This window comes from Prionailurus viverrinus, chromosome C2, assembly GCF_022837055.1.
Source record: "Prionailurus viverrinus isolate Anna chromosome C2, UM_Priviv_1.0, whole genome shotgun sequence".
NCBI lineage: Eukaryota > Metazoa > Chordata > Mammalia > Carnivora > Felidae > Prionailurus > Prionailurus viverrinus.
This window is the reverse complement of record NC_062569.1, coordinates 119,070,075-119,097,380: the sequence shown is the minus strand read 5'-3', so window position 1 is coordinate 119,097,380 and position 27,306 is coordinate 119,070,075. Positions and strand designations below refer to the sequence as shown.

The 27,306-nt window shown below is 37.6% G+C and overlaps 2 protein-coding genes and 1 long non-coding RNA gene across 14 annotated transcripts in view; 2 read left to right on the top strand and 1 right to left on the bottom strand.

The window, feature by feature from the left end:
• Positions 1–16,791, top strand: part of ZNF654 (zinc finger protein 654) — a 94,527-nt gene extending 77,736 nt beyond the window's left edge. For 5 of the 6 annotated variants that reach the window (XM_047876177.1, XM_047876179.1, XM_047876180.1 and 2 more), the window contains 2 exons: positions 6,442–6,583; positions 10,807–13,739. In XM_047876177.1, coding sequence (XP_047732133.1) covers positions 6,442–6,583; positions 10,807–13,218 — 2,554 coding nt within the window. In that variant the 3' untranslated portion in view covers positions 13,219–13,739. The other variant, XM_047876178.1, reaches the window with a different exon arrangement.
• Positions 100–22,060, bottom strand: LOC125175536 (uncharacterized). 7 transcript variants are annotated; one of them, XR_007155864.1, is made up of 4 exons: positions 21,900–22,060; positions 13,102–13,184; positions 1,835–2,010; positions 100–456 (listed from the first exon to the last, which is right to left on the bottom strand). It is a non-coding gene; the product is annotated as an uncharacterized LOC125175536 (long non-coding RNA). The 7 variants fall into 7 exon arrangements; XR_007155860.1 differs by having other exon boundaries at positions 1,879–2,010; XR_007155865.1 differs by lacking the exon at positions 100–456 and adding an exon at positions 19,195–19,279 and having other exon boundaries at positions 1,706–2,033.
• On the top strand, positions 22,054–27,173 carry CC2H3orf38 (chromosome C2 C3orf38 homolog). The gene is made up of 3 exons (XM_047876183.1): positions 22,054–22,405; positions 24,676–24,914; positions 26,447–27,173. Exons 1-3 carry the CDS (start codon positions 22,279–22,281, stop codon positions 27,125–27,127), a joined length of 1,047 nt encoding a protein of 348 aa, XP_047732139.1. The 5' UTR covers positions 22,054–22,278; the 3' UTR covers positions 27,128–27,173.
• Positions 27,174–27,306: the final 133 nt, after the last annotated feature.

The following is a 27,306-nucleotide window of genomic DNA, read 5'->3' as shown; positions in this document are numbered from 1 at the left end:
AGCATGAACGGGGGAGGGGCAGAGAGAGAGGGAGACACAGAATCGGAAACAGGCTCCAGGCTCTGAGCCATCAGCCCAGAGCCCGACGCGGAGCTCGAACTCATGGACCGCGAGATGGTGACCTGGCTGAAGTCGGATGCTTAACCGACTGCGCCACCCAGGCGCCCCTCAAGTAACTCTTTAAAAACTTTAGTAAGCATAAGGTCACACAGAAAGCTTGTTATTTAATGCAGGTTTTCATGCCTATTCTCAGAGCTTTTAATTTCATAGTCCTGGGTAAGGAACTATACTTTTTAAAATCTTTCCTCTTTGACATTTTAATTATTATGTGTAGTGGTATGGATCTCCTTGGGTTCATCTTGATCCAAATTCTCTGTGCTCCTGAGCCTGGATGTCTCTTTCCTTCCCCAGGTTGGGAAAGTTTTAAGGTATTATTTCTTCATTCTTTTGGGACCCCTGTAATGTAAATGTTTGTTTAGTCAGCGTTATCCAAGATAGCCCTTAAGCCATACTCATTTTTTTAAAATTTTATTTATTTATTTATTTATTTATTTATTTATCTCTTTCTTTGTTGAAGTCCTGAGTTTATGACCGTTACTTTGAACTCTTTATCAGGTAGATCGCTTGTCCCTGTTCTATTTAGTTCTTTTTCTGAGGCTCTGTCTTGTTCTTTCATTTGGAGCATATTCCTCTGTCCCCATTTGCTTGACTTTCTGTGTTTATTTCTGTGAATTAGGTGGAACAGCTACTTCTCCTAAACTTGAAGGAATGATCCTGTGTATGGTTATCCCCTGTGTGGATTGTGTGTGCCTGACGACTTTGGCTAGCTGGCTAGAGCTGTAGCTGTCATAGGCTGAATGTCCTGGGACTCCCTGTGCTGGGGCCATGCTGGTGGGACGGCCACAGCTGAAGTAGGTGTAGGCTGGGCTGCTCCTGGGGTTTTCTGCACAGAGGGCACACTGGCAGGACAGCTGAAGCTGAAGTGGGTACGAGGTGGTCTCAGGGCTCTCTTGTGTTGTGGGTGATAGCAGAAGCTAAAGTGGGTGCAGGCTGAGGCATCCTGGGGCATTCTGTGTGGGGTGCCCTTTTCGGGCAGCTGGAGCAGAAGCAGGTGTGGACCACAGTGTCCTGGCAAGTTGTCTGGAGCTGAAGTGGTGTGGGTCTGGAGCGTTCCAGGGTGCTTTGTGCCTGTGTTACCTTGTCAAGTAGTCTTGAGCTACAGTGAACACTGACAAGGGTGACCCGGTATGCACTGTACTGAGCCTCCTTAGTGAGACAGCTGGGGCTGGTATGAGTAGAGGACCAGGGCTCGTTGAGGTGGTAGGGTGTCTGGACCATGCTCCTGTCCATGCTGTCAAGGTGGATGGGGAATGTGTAAACTGTGGTGCTTGACAGCCCCACTGACCTAGAGAAAGTTCCAGCAGTCTCCCTGCCATTTGGCAGAGTTCTAGGGCTAGATCCTTTATATTCTAGTTGCCCTTTTAAACTGCAACTTTTGGGGCGCCTGGGTGGCGCAGTCGGTTAAGCGTCCGACTTCAGCCAGGTCACGATCTCGCGGTCCGTGAGTTCGAGCCCCGCGTCAGGCTCTGGGCTGATGGCTCAGAGCCTGGAGCCTGTTTCCGATTCTGTGTCTCCCTCTCTCTCTGCCCCTCCCCCGTTCATGCTCTGTCTCTCTCTGTCCCAAAAATAAATAAATGTTGAAAAAAAAAAAATTAAAAAAAAAAACTGCAACTTTTTTTTCTGTACCTCAGAGCAGATGAATCTGCTCATAGTCCCTTATTACTGTCCCTCCCCACTGCAGTTTACAGGGGTGAGAGTGGGGATTCCCTATTACCGTGTCTCCGTCTTTCTTGCCATTCTCTATGTGGTCGCTCTTACTTTTGTTGTTCAGCTGTTCAGTCAGTCCTCAGTTCTTCAGGAGGAATTGCTCTCTGTGTAGGTGCAGATTTGTTGTGTCCCTGGAGGAGGTGAGTTCAGGGTCTGCCTACGTCGGCATCTTGGACCTAAATTCTTAAAAATATTTAAAAGAATACCTAGAAGATGAATTTAATGATAAACTTATTTAATATTATTATTTTATAGATTAAAATCTTCAGACTCAGAGATAGAGTCAAATAGCTAATTAGTAGCAGAGCTTGGTCTAGAAATTAGTGGACTTATCTTCCAGGGAAGTATATTTTTATTTAGATTATGCAAATTCCTATTAAAAAGTTTACCATGTAAATTGGAATTTCAAAGAGAGGAGGGGATCAGGAGGCAGTGGTAAGACAATTTTAAATAGTTTTTAAAGAGTTATCATTTCTTGATATGTAGTTATTCTGAAATATAATCATGACTGTTAAAGTAGATCTTTTCCTATGCCTAAAGGAATGTTCTGACTTTGACTATATTAAGCCAACAGAGTATCTTTAGCCTCTTCATTTTAATATACTCATAAGTAAACTGAAATCCCAAGTACAAACAAACAAACAAACAAACAAACAAAAAAATGCTTTCTTCTTTTGGCTAACCATTTTACTATTTAGGGAGGGATCTTAAAAATAGAAGAGTGCCTATCTTTCCTGCCCCCACCCACTGGCACCTTCTAAGAATAGAAGCTGGGTGTGTGACTCCCAGCTGCCTAACTGGAAAGGAATCTTCAGCCTGTTCCTTTGTCTGTCCTTCTGAGTGGGCGGGGTACTGATTACCTGCTCTCTTATTTCTTCTACCTCTCCTCAATATTTCTGAATGCTGGGGTCCTTTTCTCTTACTTCTAAAAGTTGATTTTCACCATAACTTGAAGAGCAGGATTCTTTCATGCCTCCAAGGTCTGTGTTGTCTGTTTCATTTTGGCTTTCCCTATGAACCAGCTTACCTCATCTCCCCCATCTCTGTGGACAGAACCTGATCCATAGTCCACTTTTGTTCTATCTGAAGAGTAGAGCAAGCAACCAACCCCATTTCTCTGCCATTGCTAACAATAACAAGTAGTAGTAATAATAACAGTAGCTACTAATATCTTCTGAGTGCTTCCTATAGTCTGTATTTCATATATACATTCCCATGTAAATAATGCCATGTAAATAATGAAGTAATGAAGTAAATAATGAAGCTAAGATTCAAACCCAGGCAGCCTGACTCACAGCCTCTATTAAATATTACTTACTATAAATAGATCAAACATAAAAAAAAATGTATGTTGTAAAGGTGGCTGTAGACCCTGTTATAGCCTACATTCTCTGCAGCCTGTTACTTGATGATTTTATTAGTAGCTAGCTACCTGGGAAATGTGTTTGTGTACCATATAGGAGCTATGTTTTCTAAAGGACTTCTATTTGAGAAGAAAATGTAAGCTTCATCAACACTGTTTGCTCATGAGCAAAGAAGACTAATGTGGGTTTTCAGAGCATTTTGTTTTCCTTCAAAATCTAAAGTACAAGTAAAACCTGATACCCCTTTTATAAATTCAGTCAAAATGGAGCTTCATAATCATATCCTGAGATTTCTGCTTTGCCTACTTTTACAAAGCTAAAATCCATACTGGCAGCCCTTTCCTGGCAAATTTATTAGAATCTTGGGATTACATTTTGTTCATCAAGTTTCATCCTGAATTAACAGAAACAAAGGGAAATGAGATCTCTCTCTTCAAAAAAGAAAAATAATAATAGTGTACCCTAAGGATGTCTATTAGGAGTCTCAATTTATTTTTTGGAGCAAGTTGGAGAATATATACATTTCTAATATGTTAAACATTGATCTGTGTAATAATGAGAGCAATGAATACTCTCCCCTAATTTCCAACTATCATTTTTTATTTTTTGTCTTTAAATCTGTTGCAGAGATCTGCCAGGTCTTCTTAAACACAGTAATCTGCTTGCCTTCTATCTCATCCCTTTGTTTATAAAATACCCCTTATTTAGAATGTTCACCATCATCTTATACATCATTCTGGGTCTGCAATTTCCCTTAATAGATTTCCTCAAGAGGCTCCCTCTAAATGCTCTTAGCATTTAGGAAGACATTTTTTTTTTTTTTACCACTTTATTAACTAGCAAATATTTGTTGAATAAATCTCACTGGTTGGTACTATTAAGATTATAAAGATAAGGAAAGAATAAAGGAAGTTAGTGATTTATGAAACATCAGTATATACCAGACATTTCACCTAGGTGTTTTCACTTAACTGTCCATTATTTTTATGTCTAAGAAAACTGGATAAAAGAGATAAAAGCCACCTAGCTGGTAATAAAATGGAGTTAGAATTTATACTAGTCAATTTGCAAGTGATAGCATCTTATGTCTAATTAGTTTAGGAAAAAGTTAGTGCACATGGAAAAAATACTGGGTCATGACAAAAAAAGGGGAAGGATAGAATAGGTCCCCAAAGATAACTGCTTCCAGGGACACTGATTTTTCTGCCAGTTGACTTCATTCTCTCCTGTTGCAGACCGGAAGGAATGTCAACAGTCTCCAGCCTTCATAGTTTAGAGTTGAGAACATTCCAGGGACTCTGACCGGCCTGACTGGGGTCAGTTTCCTATAATTAATATCGTAAGGAGGGTGAGGACGGTCACATAGTTCAAATGGTTACTGGGGTTCCAACCTTGTGTAGTAGGTTATTTCCAGAAAAAGATGGCTCACTGTGAACTGGGTAATATCACACCATTTAGTATAGAATGCCCTAATGAGAAATCTCTTATTCCCAGTCTCATGTTTTTGCCACTACCTCCACTATACAATGTGTCACTGAAATTAACAATGGGGATTAACAACAGTTGGGGGAACAGGCCCCATAAAATATCAACAAGGAAATACATGAAAGGCATGAAACCAACAAGAGGGATGGATCTATTCTGAGGTAGTTATCACTTTAGATTGGGGTATTCGTGAAGGCGTTCACGAAGAAGGGGTATTTGATAATGGACTCTGAAAGATAAGCTCATCTTAGAAATGAGGTACTTTCTGAGTACAGCATTTAGCATAAAAAAATGAGAATAAACAAAGCACATTAACTAACCTTGAAGAGTGCCCAGGATTATAATCCTATCCTGACTCCAAAACCCACGTTTCTGTTGCTGTTAATACTATGTGACATATGGAATAAGCACTGAATGAAATTATTTGAAAGTCTGGAAACAGAGCAGTTTAGCAGCTGTAGAAGTGCATATGTAAAATTAGAGGGCCTAAGGTGGTAGCACTGAGAAAGAATGGTATGGCTATGGGCAAAAATATAATTAGAATACAAAGGCTGTGGAAAATAAATAGATTAGAACCAAACAGGTTCGAGGAATGTTTAGTGTCATTGACTGACCTAGCAAAAGATAATCAATTTTGCAGGAGTATTATTCATTCTAAGTGGGTTATGGTGATAGAAAGCAATCTAAATTGAAACACCCAGAAATGGAAATTGGGAAAGAAGTCAGAGCTACAGATTTGGGAGCAAAGTGTGAAACCTGGTGAGCTTTTATATGCAAAAAAAGTGGGGTTGTGAACTGAAACTTATTAACACCCATACAGCTAGAAGAAGATGGAATTAGAATTTTGGTTTTACTACTGTGTTGCTTGCCATTATTTTCTGTTTTGTGCTTTCTGTATTGTCTCTCTAAGTAGCTATGTACACCTTCACGATAGTAGTCAAGCTCCTTAGACTTAATAGCTGCATGTGCTGGGCTCAAAGTACGTGCTCAGTAAATCACTTAAAAAAAAAAAAAAAAACAAAACCATTTTCATCAATTATCTTAATACTTTTTAGATTATGATGCTTTATGTAACTTGACACCCTTTAAAGAATTCTAATTTACTAGAATGGGATACCTAAACATATCAATTATATGTTGATTTCCTTTGCCTCAAGACCCACTGCTCCTCCTTTGTCCATCTAATAACCTTGGCCACATCTGAGAAACCAATCTGCCTGTGAAATGCTTTAAATGGACCATAGCTTTTCTGTTTAAAAATACTACATCTTAAGGAAGAATAGATGATCTTAAACATAAAATTTCAGAATCAGTACTACAGTGTCTTACGCTTTAAACCTATACCACAACAGGTATCTTAATAGATTGAAAATGAAAAACATGGACATATCTTTATAGAAAGTATACAAAATTGATTTCTAAATTTACAAGTAAAGTATTAATTAAAGGTCAAAGTTTATTTTTTTAAAGTAATATCATTGATATAGGTACACCGGGATTAGAATTTGTTATCATGTACTAGAGGTGCCTTGGGTTTGTCAGCATATGATTGGAATTCATTCCTTATCACTGAAGATTACAATTTCTGATCTCTCTTTTTGTCCCATACAGGTAGCAGAAGTAGCTGGAGGTTAACATAATATCCATTTATGCCCATTTTGTGTCCATCGCAGCCAGGGTACTATAGAATCAGCAAAAGATAGCTAATGCCTGTATTTGAATAAACTCTATTTTTAATATTTCTCTTTTTTTTTCTCATTTACAGGGAGTTGATTTTCATATGGAGTAAACTCCAGCTTAAGTCTAATCCTTCAAAGCAAGTTTTTGTAGATCAATGCTACCAGCTTTTAAGAACAGCAACTAATGTGAGAGTCATATTTCCTTTCATGAAAATCATTAAAGATGAGGTAAATAGGATATATTTATCCCTTAATTTTAAATGAAATGTAAATGACAGTTCACCGAAACTTGAATCTTTTATGATAAAATGTTTCTGAAGAGAAGGAGGATTCAAAGGCCACATATCATATCCTTCCCTTTCCCCAACTGCAATCTCCCAACATGGTACTAAGCATTTACATAAGTGAAAATAACTGAAAAAAGACCGAAAAACTGCCAATTTACTGTTACTTAAAATTTAATATGGGAACAACTGCTTCGATAAGAAGTAATTATCTCTTTTCTTTAAAAGTGTCACTTTTAACATTATCCTAACTCCTGTTTGTAGAATCTTAACTTATTTGCAAATGAACTTTGTATATACATAGGTCACTTTCACAGAAAAATACAGTTCATAATTTTAAGTCTGGTGTTAAGGTGAAAAGGAACAATGAATTCTGAAGCATTTTTGAAATCTGACAAATTTTTCAAGTATTTATTTGAAGTAACAGTAAAATTCATTACCTGTTTTTAAGAATAGTTCTGAAGTAAGTTTTTCATGGTCACTTAAAAGTGAATACAGTTCTGTGTAAGACTCTTACATAGGCATGAAACTGGATCCTGCAAATGCTTTAACTTTTTCCCCTCAAATATTAACAGAACCTTGAATACCAAGATAGGAAAGATAAAGCTACCCTACATTTTAGGTAGCTCCATTTGGCTGAATCTTTATGTGGGTTATTTTTAAATATATAAGGAACATCCAATAAATAATGTATTTTAATATTTCTTATAAATTTATCCATTTTTCACACTAATTATCATGTCATTCATTAGATGTATGACCGTGTAGTGATTATATTCCCATGATATAAAGTTAGCAGCATTATATTCAGAGAGCTTTGTAAATTTCCGATTTTATTTTACTAACTGCATTCATAGCTTCATTATTAAACAGTGAAATGTCATTCAGATGCATTGTTGGGGCACCTGGGTGGCTCAGTCTGTTAGGCATCCAGCTTTGGCTCAGGTCATGATTTCGCTGTTCATGAATTTAAGCCCCATTATCAGGTTCTGTGCTGACAGTTCAGAGCTCAGAGCCTGGAGCCTGCTTCAGATTCTGCGTTGCCCTCTCTCTCTGCCCCTCCCCCACTCGCCCTCTCTCTCTCCCTCTCTCAAAAATAAACATTTAAAAAAAAATGCATTGTCAAAGTTAATCTCTACCCCCATCAAAAAGGGAAAGAAAACCAAACAAGCTATGTTTTAAAATCCTTCCAATATTTATTTTTATTTTTATTTATTTAAAAAATTTTTTTTGGAGAGAGAGAGACAGAGTGTGAACACAGGAGGGGCAGAGTGAGAGGTAGACAACAGAGTCTGAAGCAGGCTCCAGGCTCTGAGCTGTCAGCACAGAGCCCAATGCGGGCCTTGACCCACGAACTGTGAGATCATGACCTGAGCTGAAGTTGGACACTTAACTGACTGAGCCACCCAGGCACCCTCCTTCTCAATATTTAAATTGCACCAGAATCACCAGTAAAACTTTTTTTGTTAATTTTTTTTTTAATGTTTATTTATTTTTGAGAGAGACAGAGACAGAATGTGAGTGGGTTAGGGGCAGAGAGAGAGGGAGACACAGAATCCAAAGCAGGCTTCAGGCTCTGAGCTGTCAGCACAGAGCCTGATGTGGGGCTCGAACTCACAAACCGTGAGATCATGACCTGAGCTAAAGTTGGATGCTCAACCAACTGAGCCACCCAGGCGCCCCAGTAAAACTTTTTAAAAAATAAAAATGTATCCATATATATACATAGGATTCTTATTTGCACCAAATTTGAGTTTTGTTATGCAAAGTTTACAATGTAGGTGATGTTCAGCCAGTTGTCATAAAGCTTTCTTATTTTCACATGTCTACTCAACATGAGAATATAAAAGGAAAAATTCAAAGATGAAATAAATATTAAAAATGTGCTTAACTGTGTATACTCTACTAAAAACATCTTTAATGATGGAATAAATCATATACGTGCTTTAGCGCTCTGAAAAGAAGCAAAAAGAATGCCGTGTGAATTCAGAAGAATGAGACCTTACAAATGGCTTATCTGAAAAGGCTCACAGAGGAAGATGCTTTAAGCTGGGTTTTAAACGATAGAGGAGGAGAACACTAACATGTAAAGGATTTTGCAGTTTACAGAGCACTTTTGCCTCACTACATCAATTGTTTTTCCCACAAGTGTCCATTAGCATTAATATGGTAGGAGAAAAACATGAGGAAGTGTGTGGGAGATGAAACTAGTCAGAGACTGCCTGAAGTTGTAGGGCTGGTGGGTGGTGGTTGTTGGAAATACTTAAGGGACTTGCATGCCGCACTGAAAGTTGGAACTTCAGTCCATAAATATACTGGGTTGTTGAAGGATTTCAGGTAAGGAAGTATCCTGTTGCATTTTGTGATGATTTTGAATTTTTTAAAAAGTTTTATTCTTTTTAATTTTTTTAAATGTTTATTTTTAAGAGAGTGAGTGAGCACAAACTGGGGAGGGACAAAGAAAGAGGGGGACAGAGGATCCGAAGAGGGTTCTGCGCTGACAGCAGCAAGCCTGATATGGGACTTGAACTTATGAACATGAGATCATTACCTGAGCTGAAGTGGATACTCAACTGACTAAGCCACTCAGGTGCCCTATGATCTTAAAAATTTTAGACTTGGGCAGCTGGATACATGATAACTTCATGAGTTAAGACAGAGGATATAGATAGAACTTAGGAGAGAGAGAAGGAATTCTGTTTTGAAGCAGTGAATTTTGAATTTATTATATCTGGAAAATCTAGGTGGAAATATCTAATTGTGATAGATACGAAGAAATAAAAAATTTGAGTTCAGAAAAGGATTCCAAGCTGAAATGATGGATTTACATAGGAGAAAGCTAATGTCAGTAGGATAGATCCAATCCCATTCATATTTGCAAACATTTATTTAAAGGTCAACGTATTATGCCAACTTCTATGTTAACGACAGGAGGATATAAAAAATGAGATACTGTCCCTGTGATTTAAGAATCCAAAGTCAGGGCATAGGGGCATATACAGTTACAAAACAATATATATGTACTTTTTATAAATAAGTATAAACTATTCTCAGTGGAAAGAAGAGGGATGTTTAACTCCACTCCAGGGCTGGGGCCAGAATATGAATGGGGAGAAAAACTTTCAGAGTAAAACTGACTCTCAAAAAGTGAACAGGAAATGGGTAGAAATTTACTACCTAGATAACATGGGATTATACATGCAAAGTTAAGGTCTGCCTGTGGAAGTGTAAGTAAGTAGTCAAGCAGGTCTACAAAGCACATAAAGGACTAAGAAGACATGAGGCTGGCAAGGTAGTGTTCCTCCCTGTCATCTACATATGCAGGCAGCGCATGTGCATGTGAACACACACACACACACACACACACACACACACACGCACGCACAATCTTAAAGACATATTATCATTGTATCTTTTTTCTATTCAAACAAGTATTTAGATCATTTCTGATCACTAGAGGCATCATTTATAATTTGAGTTAAGGTGGACACATAACAAATTCCCAAGTTCAGTTACCTTTGAGTCATCAGTAAAAGTTTCAAAGCTTGATAATTTTCAGATAACTTCCAAGTAGGTTCATTATTTTGATTTTTATTAGATTTGGAAAGACTGTAATTGCCCTGTTCATGTGGGCCCCACTTTTCCTCTTACTTGGATAAATAATATTATTTAATAAGATAAGTAATGTTTTTAGTGCAGGTTTATGAATGTCTGTAAGCAGTCTTTTTTTTTTAAATCTAGCTCTTTTTAAACATCAAAATTGATAAATGCTTTAAACATTTATTTAATTTAAGCATTATTCAATTTAACCCTTCTACCTTAGAATGTAAGATTGGTACCTAAAATAAATGGGGGGCTAGATTTGTAAGAAACCTTAATCACCATAAGGTTATGAAGCATTTTTTATCGATTAGTAGGGTTTGTCAAACTTAAAAACTAATTAAATTGGAAGCTAAAATGCTATCTCCTCCAGATTATTGTCAAGTTAAAGAAGAAAGATTTACTTCTATATTAAAGAAGAATTAAAATAAGGCTACCTGATGAGGAAAACTGCACATGTAGCATAATGTGTTTATTTAGCTCTCATTTCAGAGTTATATTTAAAAAAATAAAACAATGTAAAAATGTTTTTTACAAAGGTATTTAGTAATATTTTTCCTCTTACAGGTTGAAGAAGATGGCTTACAAATCTGTGTCGAAATATGTGGTTGTGCCCTACAACTAGATCTTCATGATGATCCCAAAACTAAATGTTTAATATATAAAACAATTGCACATTTTTTGCCAAATGATTTGGAGATCCTCAGGATTTGTGCACTCTCAATATTTTTTCTTGAGCGCTCCCTGGAAGCTTACCATACTGTTGAAGAGCTTTACAAACGTCCAGATGAGGAATATAACGAAGGCACAAGTAGTGTTCAAAATCGAGTTCGTTTTGAATTACTTCCGATTTTGAAAAAGGGATTGTTTTTTGATCCTGAATTCTGGAACTTCGTAATGATTAAGAAAAATTGTGTAGCATTATTGAGTGATAAATCAGCAGTTAGATTTCTAAATGAAAGTACACTGGAAAATTCTACAGGTAATCTGAAAAAGGCAGTGGAACAGCAAGGTTTAGATGAAGGGCTTGACTCTCTTACCGATCAGAGCACTGGAGAGCCTGATCCTGATGATTTGTCTAGAGTGCAACCTAAGGGTCACATTAATACAAAGAAAAATCTTATGGCTCTTAATGTTTCCAAAGTAGATCACAATGTCCCAAGGCATCGGTGTATGTTATGTAACAAGGAATTTCTAGGCGGTCACATTGTAAGGCATGCCCAGGCTCATCAGAAAAAGGGCAGTTTTTCATGTGTGATATGTGGTAGGAAATTTAGAAACAAAGGACTTATGCAGAAGCATCTAAAGAATCATGTTAAGAAAATACAAAGACAGCAAATTGCTGCAGCTCAACAGGAGGATCAAGAAATCCCCGCTGTGGAAGAAATAAATTGTTCCGATGCTTTCATTTCGTTTGAGAATGGGAATTCTGATAATAAGGATTTGGAAGCAGACACAATTACTGCTTCCAGTGATGGAAACAAAGAGGTCATCCCTGCACATGTGGCTGAATTCATTGAAATTCCCGTAAGTGTATCCGAAGATGTAATTGAGAACATGATTGAAAATGGGAATCCTGATACTTCTTTAAATAATGTCTCAGAAACTTTGCCTGTATGTGAGGATGACTATGAGGAGGAAGAGGAGGAAGAAGGTGATTATGAAGAAGACGATTATGACCTGAATCAAGAAACTTCCGTACTTCATAAAATCAATGGAACTGTGTGCCATCCAAAAGAGATATATGCTACAGATCAAGAAGGGAACTTTAAGTGCCCTGCTCTTGGTTGTGTCAGGATATTTAAAAGAATCGGATTTCTAAATAAACATGCAAGGACTGTACATCCAACTGATTTAAATGTGCGGCAAACAGTAATGAAGTGGAGCAAAGGAAAATGCAAATTCTGTCAAAGGCAATTTGAAGATTCTCAACATTTTATAGATCACCTTAATAGACACAGCTACCCAAATGTGTACTTCTGTTTGCATTTTAATTGCAACGAGTCATTTAAGTTGCCATTCCAGCTTGCTCAGCACACAAAAAGTCACAGGATATTTCAAGCTCAGTGTAGTTTTCCAGAATGTCACGAGCTTTTTGAAGATCTTCCTCTGCTCTATGAACATGAAGCTCAGCACTATTTGAGTAAAACACCAGAATCCTCCGCACAACCAAGTGAAACAATTCTTTGGGATGTTCTTACAGACTCAAATCCGAATCATCAGGAAAAAGACTCATCTAGTAATGAGAAACAAACTCTCACTCTGCCAGTTTCTACTAGCAAATCAAGGAAAGATTCCATAGAACCAAAGACGTGTACAGAAAGTATGGAGAAGAAAACAGATGGTTTAGTTCAGAATGGAAATGAACATTCTGACGACACTGTTTCTGATATAAGCTTGATAGACCAAAAGATGCCTGACATAGAGCCAAATCCTGAAAGTAATTATAGTATTAGTGATTTAGTCAATGGACACAGTGGAACAGAGCAGACACCTTTAGTTTCGTCAGAGCCTGCTTTGAAAACTGATACAAATAGAATCAGGACAGAAAATGGTTCCATTTTACCCAGTGTTGTACCACAAGAACATAATACCCTGCCAGTATCTCAGGCACCTTCCAAACCAAATCTGACGAGTGAACATACTTCATATGGCTTAATTTTAACAAAGCCGTATGTCAGACCACTGCCTCCCAGTTACCTTGATGAACGGTACCTTAGTATGCCAAAACGCAGAAAATTTCTGACTGATAGAGTAGATGCCTGTTCTGATCAAGATAACGTTTGTAAAAAATCCGTGAAAAGATTAAGATGTGGCAAATGCCTGACCACCTACTGTAATGCAGAAGCACTTGAGGCTCACCTTGCACAAAAGAAATGTCAGACACTCTTTGGATTTGATTCAGATGATGAAAGTAAGTCTTCTATCTTCTTAGTAGGTGTTATCTGTAGAAACAGAAAATGCCATAGATCTTTATGAGGTTAAGAAAGTTAACATTTGCATAGTGCAGATTATAAAGCACCACCCCATATGTTATTTCTTTCAATCCATACCACTACTATGAAGGTGATATTACTATTCCTGTTTCATAGATCAAGCAACTGAAATTCACAAGTGAGTAATTTGCATAGGTACAGCCTATGAACTTGTGGAAGCCAGAACTTGTACATGGTTTTTCATGTTCTTTGATCATACTCTTCACTGTGTGTCCGAGACATTTTCTTCATTGCAGATTTCATGTAATAAAAATTTTAGAAATGAAGTAATTATGATGGAAATATTTTTCATCTGCATGCCAGAATATAAACCAAGTGAAGCAGAGCTTCTATTATAGAAACAGAAGGGAAAAAGAACCAGAAAATAACTGAAAAAAATTGAGCAAAAGAAAAGCTTGCTTTTCTACTAATAACAATATTTTTCGAATGAGTAAGAGGTAAAATAGGAATCTAACTTAGAATTCCAGTTGAACTATAAAATTTGAATTAACAGACATGTTCTGTTTTACAGGTGCCTGATAAAAATGTTTCAGAATGATCTGTCGATCAAGCAGTAGTGTGAGAAAAGCACTGCAAGAAATTGCATCATCAGTTTGCTATTTTCCTGATGGCCTTAATTTTCAAGCGGTCTTGGATTTACTAAAGATAAAGACAAAGCACATTTTCTAGAATGAACTCAGAGAGGAGATGTGCTGGTTTAGACTCCAAAAGGGTTATTAAAAAACTCCCAAAGTACCAGTTATCCAGAAAACCACATTTTTTAAAAAGTTGATGACTATTAATGCAGCATGTTCAGTTTTACCTATGTGAGAAACATGTTCGGGCAACTAGTCAGAAAGGAAAACCAGCTATGGCCTTACAGAAAGGGAAAAGTTAACCAGTTATTAAAAAAAAGGGGGGGGGGAAGTGGGGGTGGTTTACAATAAACAGCTTAAAGTATTCTACAAAAGAAATTTGTTTTCTTGTCATGCATAATCAGATTATGTCCTCCCCTTCTCGTCAAACACGGTTTAAAGAACTATTGGTATTTGGTTTATTATAATTTAAAAACTGATACATGAAAATAAAATTTGATTTATCACCATGCTATCCATAAAAGATTGTAACTTGTTTCCAGATGATTGATTAGACAGGATAGAGTTCAATGAATGGCATGCCAGCACTGAAAATTAAACAAAAGAAAACAAAACACTTTGCTAATAAGCTCCACTTTCCATTTTGGTAATACCAATGAGTTGTATTTAAAGGCAGCAGTGTCAAATAGAAAAAGAACCATCAGTAACTTTGAGGAGAGATGGGAGGAATCTAAGACCATTAAAGGCTATCTAATTGAAGGAAAACACTGAATTGCAAATAACTCAATGTGAATAATGGTATAAGCACACTGGGATATTTCTATTTGTATATAGAGTAGTGTTAGGACATTGCTTGATGATTCATAGTAAGGTCCTTTTAGACATTAATGTGAGTTATCTAAGTACAGTCCTATAAAAATAACTGGCTGTAAAAAAAATATGTCAGCTAAAATCAGGTCAAGAATTCATTGGTTTTATTCAGTTAGGAGAGTTAATTCTAAAATAAGCCATACTACTCATGCTTTCTTATTTATTAGTGATGAATTTGGTCTGAATAGTAATTTTTATATATAAAAGGAAATATGTACACAAAAATTTGCACAGCAAGAACAGTTAAGATATATTGATGCTTTTATTTTCCTTGATTACCAGTAATTTTCCTAAGGAAGATTTTAACTTACTAGTCAATGAATTGTTCAAACACAAAATGTTTTTTAAAATACCCTCTCAGATACGTTCCACTTGTACATTCTCTAAAAGAGGAAATTTAGTGATCTTTTACCTAGTAGTGTGTTAATCTATAGCAGGGATAAAATGAACAAAAATACAAAGGCAAATTCTTAAAAAATGGAGCTACTAATGTGCCATCGTCAACCAAATATTCCAGTTATTCAAACAGACACGTTTTTGTTCAAAGCAGATAATCTTGTCAGACCTTAGTATTATAGCTTCTTTAATGAAGTCACTAAGGAAGGGGCATTTCTTCAAGGTAGCATCCAGACTTTATCAAGTTGGGATTTCCAGGCCATGAGGATTTTTAAAAATTCCCAATTTTATTATTTATTCATTCACTACTATGCAAGTGATAGTCACAAGTCCATTCCAATCAAATTTAAGTTTTTGTTTTGTTGTGTAGCCTACATTAGGCTGTGGGATTTACATTTAAATGACACATAAGTAAATGCAACTCAATCAGATTTTTAAATCCATTAAGGTCAACTAAAAAAAAAAAAATGTTTTCCGTATTTCCTAAAGCTAAAAATATACTTGAGTTCTATTTCAGTTCAATATAAAGTACATCATGTAATAAAAAGTCTGTTTGGACACTATTTGGACAGTGAGGTTTTTTTTTAATATAATTTCTGCTTTGTATATTTTCCAGAAGTTTAAAATTACAATTTAGCATTTTATCACATCTTTTAACTTTCACTTTTTATAAGTTGTGACTATTGACATAAATCCATGTCTGAAAATTGTTATTTTTATTCATTATGCAGTTCATATCAAGAGGTTTTAAACATATTCCACTTGTTAATTTTATTTTTAATTTGAGGTTTTATTTCTACTTTTGTGTTGCTAAGGGAAAACTATTTCTGAAACATTGAGATCAAATTGGCCTATAAATAATTAAATCAAGGAATGTTTTATAAAAACCTATTTGGCTATGCTGTTCTAAACCTCTTTATATAATCCTCAAATAATTGCTATTGAAAGAATGTGTACATTTCATCATGTATGTCTTATAAAGCATAAACTTACATCATTTTGCTTTTGTGGGGTGCATAAACTTCCAACAGTTCTCATTGGGGATTTGGAAGAAAAGGAAGCTTTCTTATTCCTCAGTTCTTCTCTTTTACTTTTCTACTTCTTCTATTTTGAGGATGTGTTTATCTTACATGGACCAAGTTTCAATCTTTTTTTTTTTTAATAAAAATTTCCTTCAAAACATTAAATATTAACTTTCTGCTGTCTCAGTAAGGTCAAGAAAATAGCAAATCTGAATTTTTGCTGCTCAGATATTACAGAAAAGAGGGATCTCCGTGGACAAGGACACTGGTACTTTGGGTTCTAGCCATATCCATTTTTTTAAACCACCGATTATATGAGTAGATAACTTATAACACTGAACTTGTGATTCTTTTCAAATCACACTTGAAGGTTCAGCCGTACTCATTTCATGTTTGGTTTAAACTGTTGTATGGATGAAAAACCTAAAAGGGATGATAGTGTTTATCTTTTAATTTATTTGGTACTGTAAAACACCTTTTCAGAATGCCTAAATGCTGCATATGCATTTTGGAATTGTTAATATGTGAAAGATATTACAGATTCAGCAAGAAAGGAAATTTGTGCTTCCTTGTTGAACATTAAATTATTTTACTTTGCATTTTATAAGAGTACAAATTAAAACTGAGCCATTGAACTGCAATAATTCAACAATAGCGTCTCATTTCAAGAAATTTTTTGTACTGTACATAGACTTGTTCAATAAAACATTGTCCTTGTTGGTAATGAAGTGTTCAGTTTTATGTAGCACATTGCTTCAAAAGGAATTAGGCTTAAGGTATATATTCAGTAAGAAATTTCTATTAGGTCTCCTAAGAGAGTAACTTAGTTAATATTACCGTATTCAGATGATTAATTAAAAAAATTTAAAATAGAAAAGTCTAAAAGTTTACATAAAACCTTTTTAGACATTATTTTAACTTATGTCTACATGCAGGAATTACAAGTTGATAGAATGCTGGTTCCTCAAGTTATTTCAGGTACCCTTTGCAAACTTAGTAGGTGGACAAATTATCAGAACTCTTCAAATGAAAGACAGTGGATCGATTTATCTATGTTGGTAAATCTTCAAAGATGAAGAGCCTCTGGTGGAATTCCAAACAAAAAACCAAACACTGGGAAGTCACTTTGAAGTAAGATGTAAATATGATGAAAATTACTTCCTAAAAAGCATTTCAGTGGGACAATGTGTAAACCAATTAATCTGTATCTAAAAGTGAGGTCCGTGAGCGTGAGGGCTCCTACTTTTCTGGTTGACTAACAAAGCAAAACCCCCTACACTCAGCTATAACTTGCAACAGGAAAAGAATGAGAGCTGAAGTAGAAAAAGCACCTGTTTGATGCGATGAGATACCAATGCAAATGAAAGGACAGTGTCAAATACAGTGGATTGTACATATTACAAACATGCTTGGAAAAACACTGACAAAGCTATGGAAGCACTCTAGACCTGAGATCTAGAATTCTCAGCCTATGCTTTACGATCATGATTTTAGACTACTAAATGTATTGAGGAAGTATTTAGATAAAAAATATTGGGTTTATCTAATTTTTCTTGAGACTTGAGGAATTTTGGGAAGCAGTCAAATATTACTAAGTGTGCTTCCACGATAAACAAATGAGGTTGCCTTTCAGTGCATAATATAAATTCCATACCAATTTCAAGAGCGAACTGATAAAAGAGTCAGAAGTTTGGGCTACATATCAAGACGTCAAATGGAGGCAATCCAATATTACTTGGAGTAAAAACTAAAAATGAGAGGGAGGTCCAAGCCTTAACTTATGAGTGCTACACAAAGGAGAAGAAATGTCTTCTGTGTCACCAAATTATACTAGCTATTTTATATGTTATCTCTAATTAAAACAACCCATAGATATGAACTCTGCATTTCAGAAACCAAACCTCAGATATATTAACTAACTTGACTGAAGCCACAGGACAGGTGGGATTGAAAAATCAGAGGTGTCCTCCTAAAACCATAATGCCATGCAGTTTTCTCTACAAATGTGGGTGGATCTAATATATCCAAAGAGAGGATTAGACTTTCCTCAGGATCAGTGATTTCAGAGACAAAGGATGAAATCTGGTAGGGGCAGGTAGCCGAGGTTTCATTTTCTTCTACTAGCAGTGATTCTTATTCTTACAGTTGGGTCCTGGGAGCACCAAAATCAGCATCATCTAAGAACCTGTTACAAATGCTAAATTTTGGTCAGTTGAGGGACCAGTCTGTCGTTTAACAAGTCCTCTGGGTGACTCTAATGATGCTAAGGTTTAAAAACCACAGATCTAAGGCATCAAGCTGCTTCATATTTCCCCAGAAGGTAAACTATTCCCCCTTAAATTCATAGAGCATTCTTAGAAACTCTTGATGTCCAGGACATTTAAAGAAGGTCCCCTATTAATAGGTACTTAAATAACTACAGTTGGGTGAAATAGATATTGTAATACTAAGATCTCACCTCCCCCCCCCAAGCCACTCTAATCTAGAAAACCTTCTTATTTTTTTTCTCAAAAAGTATTCAGTAAGTGAAAACTACCAGAATGTGATTTAATGGAAGCAGCTCAAAGAGATGTGGGGACCAACTGTATTCAAATTCCAGCATGATAGTTTATGGTTGTGGAGCCTTAAGCAATTAAGTGCATCCCACTGAGCTCAGACTCCCACATATGTCAAAAGAGGAGAGCTATTCTTGCAAGGTTGTAAGAATTAAGTAGGTGAAGGGCCCAGTGCTGAGCCCTTAACTGTTAACAGTTTTACTAAATTTCTCTTCAGGTCATGGTTCTTGTACTGGCTTTGGCTCTAGACAAAAATAGCCGTGCTGTTTTATTTGTGCATTTTTCACTACTGCTCCCTTCACCTGTAATTCTTCACCCTCTTTCTGTCCCACCCCTCATTCTTTGCGTTATCTTCTTAGGCATCACCACTTTCTCCAGAAAGCCTGATCTCTCTTGGTAACTCATTTCCCAATTAAAGCCTCCTTCTCCCAGACTTCCTCCTCTCAGCAAATGGCAGGTCATTACCCAAACCCAATCTTGCAGTTATCCCGAACCCATTATCAAGTTTTCCACTCTACCTCCAGCCACCAGCATCTCTCACCTGGACTACTGTCTCCTAATTGGGCTCCCTGCCTCTACCTTTGCCTTTCTTCAGTCTGTTCTTCACACCAGTAGCCAAAAAGATCCTGTCGAAGCAAGTCAGATCATGCCATTCGTCAGTTTAAAATTCTCCAAAGCCTTTACAACTCATTCATTTATTCAACAAATATTTACTGCATACCTACTATGTGCCAGGTTCTGTAATAGGCAATAAAAAAAAATAATAAAAATCCCTGGCTCACAGAACACATTCTACTGGAGGGCAACATATAGTGTGTTATAAGTGCTATGGAGAAAACTTAAGTGGATGGGGAAAATAGAAGTAAGCATGGCATTGTTGATGATGATTTTAAACAGGGTGATAAAGGAAGGCTTATTTAATAAGCTGATTTTCTTATTGCTATTTTTAATTTTAATTTTATTTTTTTATTAAATTTTTTTTAACGTTTAAATTTTATCTAAATCCAAGTTAGTTAACATATAGTGTAGTAATGATTTTAGGAGTATTATTTAGTGATTGATCACTTACATAGAACACCCAGTGCTCATCCCAGCAAGTGCCCTCTTTATACCCATCACCCATTTTGCCCATCGCCCCACCAAACACCCTTCCAGCAACCCTCAGCTTGTTCTCTGTATATAAGAGTCTCTTATGGTTTGCCTCCCTCTCTGTTTTTATCTTATTTTGATAAGGCAACTTTGGAGCAGGGACCTGAATGAAGTTAAGAGAAAGAAAGCCATTCAGGTATCTCAGGGAAAAATCTGCCAGGAAGAACACCAAGAGCAGAGGCTCTGAGGCAAGTACCTACACGGCAAGTTTAAGGAACAAACAGCAAGGGGACCACCGTGACTAGTGTGGAGTGAGAGATTGAGAGAATAACAGAAAATGAAGACAGAGAGGTAAAAGATAACAGCCAAAGTCCTCACAATGGCCAGCAAGGCTCTCGATCTGCAGTATCCAATACAGTATCCACTAGCCACATGTGGCTATCAAAATTCAAGTAAAACTGAAAATTCAGTGCCTCGGTTGTACTAGCCACATTGCAACCACTCAACAGCCACACGCGGCTGATGGGTAGTGTACTGAACAACACAGATCCAGAACATCTCATTCTGGATGTTATCTCATCATTATCTCAAAGTATTTTTGGACAGGTGGTCTCTATCAGTGGTTCTCAACTGGGGGTGGTGATTTGTCCTCCAGGGTACATTTGGCAAATTGGAGATATTTTTGGTAGCCACAGCTGAGGGGAGGAGATGCCACTGGCATCTAGTGGGTGGAGGCAAGGGACGCTGTTAAGCATTCTACAATGCATAGAACAGCCCCCACAACAAAGAATTATCCTGCCCAAAATGGTACTAGTGCCTTGATTGAGAAACCTTGCTCTCTAGATCAATCTCGTCTGCAACTCTAACCTCACCACCTCCTCCTTGTATAAGCCACTCTGGCCTCTTTCCTACACACCAAGCATTCTGCTTCTTCCTTGGAACCTCTAATGTTGTTTCTTCCTACAACACTCTTCTGTGGTCCATTCAAATTCCTCAGATCTTTCGTTCAATACTACTTAGAGAAGCCTTTCTTGACAGCCTGTATAAAATAGCAACATTCTCTCCATCCCCCTCCTTTAGATATATTTTTCTCCATAGCAGGTCCTGGCACAGAATATAGTTTCTTACATGTTTACTGTCTACTTCCTCCAGCTAGAATGTCATCTACTTGCAACACTCCCAAAACCTCCTTAAAAGAAGGGACTTTGACATTTCTCTGAATCTTCAAATAGTAGCATAGTAGGCACTCTTTAATACTTAATGAAAAATGAAGAATTTTTATCTGTTGAGTCAATGATACCCCAAAACACACACTAGCAAATTAGCCATGCTCTGAATGCCTACACTACATTTACAGTATATTTTACAAGTGATATATAACTGTGATATTTTTAAAAGGTTAAATTTGCTCACGTGTATCTGAAGATATGTGTATTTCATCTACTAAGTGGCAATACTCTAATGAAATATTAACAAATCTAAAATATGCCTAAAATATGGAAGGAGATAGAGCCAAGGTGTTAAGTCTGATTCCTCATCGGGCTCGGTCTAGCAGAACATGTTTCCCTCGAGTGAATGCGAGTTGCTGCCAAACAGTAATAAACAGCTACTATATACTGAGTTCTTTCTAGGTGCCAGGCACCGCCCTTCACCCCTCTCCCCTCCCCCAACCCTTCGAGGTAGCTAACTCTACTAGGTCCGTTTCGAGATAGGAAACTGAGGGACGAAGAAGCCAAGAAGCGCGTCCGAGGTCACAGTTAGTGAATGGCGGAGTAAAACCCTGGTAACCTGACTTCCAGAATCCTCAACCTTAAAACTGCTCGCGATACAGCATCGCCTAAAACCAAGCCGGCGAGGACCGGAATGGAAGCAAGAGCCGATCGCAGATTGTTAGGAAATCAAGAGGGCTTGACATAGGATAGGTGATTTTAACTATTCACAGTATAATGCGAAACAAAAGCGAATTATTTTAACACTGTACTATGTAAGTTAAGAATACCAACTACAGGTGCACCCAACTCAGAATTGGCCGCAGAAGACGTTCAAGCGCTCCCGGGGGTCAGGCCCAGGGGCGGGCAGCAGGCTCCTCCATTGGTCGGCCCCGCGGCATCACGGGAGCTCGTCGTGCGCGGGGACCGCCACCCGCTTTCCACGCACCTGCACCTGCGCAGCCCTCCCAGCCGCTTTTTTGGAGGATGGACTCCTGAAGAGCTCAGGGCTTCTCTTTCTGCAACCAGATCCCTCAGGGAAGATCGCTGTTCTCCGTGCAAACGCGGTACTTCCCTAAAGTGAGATCCGTCGAAGTTCCCTCCGTCCTGTCCAGCCCGGAACGACAAGTCGGAACACCACATTTCCTGAACTGACCTTGTTGGCAATCACTTCCGCCCAGGCGTTTGGAACACCCGAGGCCCTTTGGCGGCGAACAACAGGCAAGGCACTTCCGGTGTATGTTGCCTAGGCGCCGGCCTGCTGGGCCTGAAAGGACGACGTTGCTGGGTCGTCCCCTCCCCCCCCCCCCCCATTTTTGGGGGCCGAGATGTCCGGGCTCAGCTACCCAGAGATGGAGGGCTGTCGTAACCTGCTCGGCCTACTAGACAACGATGATATCATGGCCCTGTGCGACACCATCACCAACCGCCTGGTGCAGCCCGAGGACCGCCAAGGTAAGTGCTGACTTCTCCGCGAGAGCGGACGCCCCTCCCGAGGCCTCATCCAGACCCCAGGTGGCGGGAGCCTGAGAATAGAGAAGGTGCGAGACCTCGCCCCGCGACGGGACCCGGACCGGGCTGAGGCGGAACTCTCGAGAGTCTCAGCCACCGCCGCTGCTCCGCGGCCGGGGAACCTCCGCGCACCTTCAGGTGGCACTGACCCGCCAGCTCCCTGGGGGAGGTGATGGCACTGGAAACGGCGCAGCTTCCAGGTTTTATGTGTTGGGTGTTAGGGGCATATGCTTATTTTTTTCGAGAATTGAAGTGTACGTGAATAGTCGTTTTTTTTCAAAATTTCCGGGGAGCCAGCGTGTTTTCCATTTTGCGTCTCGATTCAGCTGGGGAGTGTTAGCTGGTGAGCCGAGGAGTCAGCTGCTGCTCATGTTTGTCTCTCCGAGCTTGCGGGAGGAGATCTTAAACACTTTCAGTTTCCTAGGTAAAACAGCTGCTGTAATAAAAGAGCAGATCGTTTGAATCCGTGTCTCTTTTTGGATCCAGTTTTTTTTTTTTTTTCTGAGATGATTTTGAGCAATAGGAATACATTATTTTCAGAGCCAAACAAACATTTCGGTAGATTTGATCGTTATTAATATTAAGCCTGATTTGTAACTACTCCACATAAAAATGTAATCAAGAAGCTTAAGTGTTTATTTCGCTTGGTATATCATCTGGAGAGCTTTATTTTAAATTTGCTGAATTTTACTTTAAAATGTGAAAATTCCGGACTGCTATGTTAGTATGACTTCAATATCTACAAAAGGTTGTGCTTTTTAAAACTGTGTTGCTCTGCTTTTAAGTCGGATTTACATTTCCATTTAAAGAAATCATTCACTTGAAACTTCGAGCCATCAACATTAAAAGAAGAAATTCCTAAGACTTTAGACTGCACATAGTTTTAGACTTATATGTAGTTCTTCAGCATTTAAATATTTCACATGCTACTCACACCTAAACAGGGTGAGTGTGAATTTAAAATTGATAGATAAAAATGCTGGATTTAATTGATGGTGGATCTAAAAGTAAATAAGGAAAAGAGATGTTAAATGATTTGAAAAGATACTTGTTGGAGAGGAAGAAAATAGAAGTTTGGAAAACAGGTTTAACAGTATCTCCAAAAATGGAAGATTTGCTTAACTCTGGGCTCATATTCTGCACCTGAGCTTCTCAAACTACGGTGCCTGTGACTCAGTCCCTCAGGGATCTTGTGAAAATGCAAACTCTGATTCAGTAGTTTCGGGATGGCCCCAGAAATTCAGCATTTCTGACAAGCTCCCAGATGATGCTCATGCTGCTTGCCCCAAGTCTTAGTTCTGCCACTTCTTGGAAGCATGATTGTTGATACCTCACATATCCTCAGCTTTCATTATTTGTAGAGTGAGGAGATTAAAAGTCATTGCATATCTAAAATACTGTAATTTTACCTATGTTAGAGATTATAAATGAATTTAGGTCCATTGGCCTTCTTAGAAAAAAAAATTTTTTCTCTGGCTCCATTTTTTGCTTAAACCATGTCATTTAAAAGAAAATGCAAAAATTTTACTATCTTACGAGAAGTGAAAGGAAGAGGTAAATAAGTTTAGGTAGGGGAGTTTAAAGCATAAAGAAATTTTTTAAATTTAATTTATTTATTTTCAACATTTATTTATTGTTGAGAGACAGAACGAGCAGGGAAAGGGAAGAAAGAGAGGGAGACACAGAATCTGAAGCAGGCTTCAGGCTCTGAGCTGTCAGCACAGAGCCCAAGGCAGGGCTCAAACCCACGAACCACGAGATCATGACCTGAGCCGAAGTCAGACGCTTAACTGACTCAGCCACCCAGGCGCCCCAAGAAAATTATTTTTAAAACCCCAAACTTGACAACCCACTTCCTGTTTTTTTTTTTTAAGTTTATTTATTTATTTTGAGCGAGAACGAGAGTGTGAGCAGAGGAGGGGCAGGGAGAGAGAGGAGAGAATCCAACAGGCTCTGCGCTGTCAGCATAGAGCCAGACATGGGGCTTGAACCCATGAACCGTGAGATCATGACCTGAGCTGAAACCCAAGAGTTAGATGCTTAACTGACTGACCCGGGCGCTCCCCACTTCTTGGTTTTGTTAAAATAACCATCTCATGCCAAAGCAATGCCATGACAAGAATTTATAAATATTATTTGATAGGGTTTCTGCTGACCTTGGACCGATTTACATGACTTAGGGTTTTCTACTAATTTTTATTATTTCCTTCCAGATGCCATTCGTGCAATATTAGTGTACAGTCAAAGTGTAGAAGAGCTTTTGAGGCGTAAGAAAGTCCACCGGGAAGTCATATTTAAGTACTTGGCAACACAGGGGGTTATTATACCTCCAGCTACTGAAAAACACAATCTTATTCAGCATGCAAAGGATTACTGGAAAAGGCAGTTACAGCCGAAATTGAAGGAAACACCAGAGCCAGTTAAGACAGAGGACATGAGACTCTTTCAACAGGTAAAATAGATCTTACAGTTATACCCTAAGTCATAGTTCTGTCTAAACTCTGTAGATAATCCTAGATCACTGGGAACATGGCTAATACTATTTTGTTTTTTATAATTTTAGCTTTACTCCATATCCTTTGCATCCTAGAGGAAGATAAGTAAAGCACCTAAAGAAAGGAAATATTTTTGACATTTAGTAATATACATAAAAGATTGTATTGATTTATGAGGGAAAAATGCTTTTATCACTTTATCAAATGAAGACTATTGGATTTGTAAAGAGAGTGGATAAACCGCAGTTTCCATTTAATTTTAATTTAGCTTCTGATTCTCTAATGTTTTTGTTCACTTTAAAAGAATGCTATTATAGCCCTTTCTCATTTTGAAGACTTTCTTTGATATTAAATTGATATTAGATTGTAAATTCCATGAGAAAAACTTAAATATTTTTTAAATTTGATTTTTTTTTTTTTGTTTTAGCTAGGAAAAATCCTCTTGTAATAATTTCCTTTAGCTCACATTGGCTGTTTCTATTTCTTTGTATCTCCACTGTATGTTTTAGATACTGTGTGAATATTTAAATGCTGATTGTATGAATGCTAGGTAATTTATAAAGTTTAAACTACAAACTTTGAATCAGTGAAGTTTTACAGTGAGAGGTATTTGCTTTCATATTAGGAAAGAATCTAAGCTTTTTTAATTTGCTTAGAAAGGATGCCAACTCTGAAATCATACGGATGTGACTTAAAAATAGGGTGTGCCATATGCTAGGTGTGAACTTCAGCAAGTAACTTGACCTTTCTGAGCCCTGTTTACTTTATCCAAAAAGTCCACATATGATAGTTTCTATGTCACAAGGTTCATGAAGATAGAAGGAAATAGAATATAAGTGCCAAGCACAGAGCCTAATATATTCAGTCAAAGATGCTCTGTCAATACAAGATCTCTTACCATCAAAATGAGTTACTATACTCTGAAACACATAGATGAATAAAATCTAGCCTCTCAGGTATGTTTTTTGCAATAACATTTTCTTTGAAAAAAAGAGAAATAACAATATAAAATTAATCCCAATCCTAAAAAGTAATGTATTTCAATCATATTAGATTTGTCTTGTTTAAAGATAGTGAAAATGCTCATTTATTATCTACGATATTGTAGTAGTTTAAATGCAACAGCATATGCATTTAAAGCATACAGTTTGAAGGTTTTGACAGACATTTGTGAAACCGCTGCCACATATAAGAGAAAATGCTTACATAAATCATTATTGACTGTTCATGCTGGTATTTTGAGAGGCTTTATTAACCTTAATTTCTTAGCTGAATTTTCATATGTTTAAGCTGGGAAATTGTAAAATGATTTTTCCCCTTTTTGGAAAAACACTTGACTTTTTGCATGATGGTTTCAGTGGGTTCACCTGTAGTTCGTTTAGCTTCTGCTGTACTCCGTATACTCAAATTTACCTCTAACATGGGCCAGATAGAAAAAAATACGAGAACTAACCTTTGTTTTATTTTATATTTTATTTATCTTAATCAGCCGGAAAAAGAAGATAAGAAAGCTGAAAAAGTTGATTTTCGTCGATTAGGAGAAGAATTCTGTCACTGGTTCTTTGAACTTCTTAATTCTCAGAATCCTTTCCTGGGACCACCTCAAGATGAATGGGGGCCACAGCACTTCTGGCACGATGTCAAGCTCAGGTTTTATTACAACACCTCTGAACAAAATGTGATAGACTACTGTGGAGCAGAAATTGTAAGCCTTCGTCTGCTGTCACTAGTGAAAGAAGAGTATCTTTTTCTCAGTCCCAATCTAGATGCCAGTGGACTGAAATGTGCTTCTTCTCCCCATGGTCTAGTTATGGTTGGAGTTGCTGGGACTGTCCACCGAGGGAACACTTGTTTGGGCATTTTTGAACAAATATTTGGACTCATACGCTGCCCTTTTGTGGAAAATACTTGGAAAATCAAATTTATCAACCTGAGAATTATTGGAGAGGGTTCTCTTGCTCCTGGAACATTAATGAAACCAGCTATTACATTCGAACCTGGTGATCTAGAGAGCTTTTATAACGTAATTACTTCATGTGGTACCAACGAAATACAAGTTGATGTAAGGCAGGCATTGGATAGTGGAACTGGAGACCAAGCTTTATGCAGTGGAGATGAGGCATTGTTGAACAAAAGAGAACTGAGTTTACCCAACCCTCTAAAGCATTGAGCACTGTATGTCAGTCTAAAAAATACAGAAACTCTTCCAAATATCACATCAGTAATGTTTAAGTGATTTCAGATGGGAGGATTGACATATTTTAGTTGAAATATCTTTCTTGACTACAGACTAATATATTATGTGAATACTTGCCTCTTTCTACCTGAGTTGCAGCCAATGTTCTGAAA